Below are 2279 nucleotides of genomic sequence, written 5' to 3'. Positions count from 1 at the left end.
TTTGAAAAAACTTGGAAATAACCTTCCGTTTAAAATAAAGAATTATAAGATAAATACAATAATGGAAGGGATGTTTATAGATTGTCTGCTAGAAGGAAACCTAAGAGTCATAATTTAATATAATTGACACCAAAGACTGCACGCCACAGCCACAAGTATCAATCAAAACCCTCCTCTTGCTCTCAAGTGATCATACCTAAGAATTATAGATTTTCTCCAGTACTGCCCCCTTCCTATTATAATATATAAAGTCCTAGTATATATTTTTACAGACAGATTGATAGCCATTGACCCCTTCCACAAGTATATAAACAAAAAAAAGTAACCCGTTGCACTAAATTTTCGTTATGCGCGGGATCTGGAGAAGGAGCGGACCACATGGGTCTAGTGTATATACACACTCTCATATTTATAAAAAAAAATAGCTATGGAGAATCTTAGATGACATATGCTCATTTCTCATCACCTTCCTAAGAATTTTTATAAACTTGATACCATTTTCATAAATCCTTCTCAAAGAAAACCATATAATAACTCCCTTCTCTTCATGTCCATGTAAATCTCTTCTTGCATCAAGATCCAAAGGCTAAACTACTTAGATTTATTTCACTACTAAGTTGATCAAATACAAGATTCTTGATTTGCTTATCATTGGTGTATCAAATATGGGGTTGAGTACTAAGTTAGTTTCTTTTGATGATCATGGGCTTGATAATTTGAGCCAGAATTCTCTGCCAGAACCACCGTCGATAAGGCGGCAGCCGACACCGAAACCGGAGCCATTGAAGTGTCCGAGGTGTGGTTCAATCAATACCAAGTTTTGTTACTACAACAATTACAACAAATCACAGCCTCGCCATTATTGTAAAGGTTGTAAAAGACATTGGACTGAAGGTGGCACTCTTCGTAACGTTCCCTTAGGCGGTGGCCGAAAAAACAAGCGGTTGAGGCCGACTGACCCCGTTGATCATATAAATAGGATGGAACGTGTCACATTAGAGATGGACAATCAGAGGTGTCCTTTAATTAGCAAGACCGTGCCATCTTCTACCATAAGGGGAAATATTACTACTTTGGATGAAGAGAAAAAGGAATCTGATATTTTCTATCAGACACTAAAGTTTCCTTCAACATCACTACAATTTGATCATACAATTAGCAATTTTTCCAAGAGACCTTTCAATGGAAATTACAAGGACATATTTGCAGGTCTGAAGTTAGATGGAAATACACATTTTTCTTTCTCTTTTGATACTGTTCCATGTTCTCTTAGTACTCAAACTTCAAATGTTTGCAATGAATACATGGGAAAATTTGATAGTACAGTGGAGGAGTCAACCATAACCACAGTCATGCCAATTACAAGCAACAGTGATCTCCTTTCTCAGCCATGGCCAATTCCAGAAACAAGCAATGTTACTGAAAATATGCCAAGTTATAATTGGAATTGGAACGAAATCGACACGTTAAGTACAGCTGATCTCAATATAACATGGGATGATTTAGAGATCAAACCATAAGTGTCGATTTTATTAGAAGAATTTGCCTATATTGATCAGTTCAAGGATTTGTTTTAGTATGTAAATTTCATGATTGCTACTGTTCAAGTCTTGTTAATTACTAGTAACTTAACCTTGGTTTTTCACAAAATGTATATTCCCATATCATCTCTTTATCTATGTATTTCTGGAACAGTCTTTTTTTATAGGATCTAACTTATAGACACCGACAATATACCAAGTGTATTAAACTTCTTGTGACGTGAAACTTACCTAATTTTCCAGTTGCTAACTCCACTTTTTATATATGAAGTTACATATAGTTATCTTTTTAGTGATTTATAGTGCACAAATTTGTGTATACTGTTGGTATACAAAAGTTAAACTTTCTTTTAATAATAAGCTTCGTGCTATAATGTTCAGTTTCCACTCACTATCTTTGTCAATTCAATGAGCAAACAAGTACAGAAGGTTGTGTAAATTTCTTTTCGCCATGGATTCTTGATAGCAAAAGATGAGAATTTTGACAGGTAAACATAGAAGAGATTGATGGGGTCTTTTCCAGCTAGGAGTGGAATGATTTAGATGTGATAGAAGATTCTTGTGGATATGTATAATCTGTTTAGATGGATATCTTCAATAATTCTGCAAAGAATATTTCTTGTGCTCCCTACATCTGTCTAATAGCTAGGGGAGTCATTCACTTCTTGCTCCCTACTTCTTGTAGCATTTTTTTTGGTTGAATAACAGTTTGCTCCCAATTTATAGGTTACGCGTTCG

The 2279-nt window shown here is 35.1% G+C and overlaps 1 protein-coding gene across 1 annotated transcript; it reads left to right on the top strand.

The window, feature by feature from the left end:
- The first annotated feature begins 665 nt into the window (after positions 1-665).
- On the top strand, positions 666-1520 carry LOC107784185 (uncharacterized). Its single transcript, XM_016605270.1, has one exon. The coding sequence runs from the start codon at positions 666-668 to the stop codon at positions 1518-1520; it is 855 nt and encodes a 284-aa protein (XP_016460756.1).
- The last annotated feature ends 759 nt before the right edge of the window (positions 1521-2279 follow it).

This window comes from Nicotiana tabacum, chromosome 17 (assembly GCF_000715075.1).
Source record: "Nicotiana tabacum cultivar K326 chromosome 17, ASM71507v2, whole genome shotgun sequence".
In the NCBI taxonomy this organism is placed as follows: Eukaryota; Viridiplantae; Streptophyta; class Magnoliopsida; order Solanales; family Solanaceae; genus Nicotiana; species Nicotiana tabacum.
The sequence above is the reverse complement of the archived record's forward strand: the minus strand, read 5'-3'. Positions and strand labels throughout refer to the sequence as shown.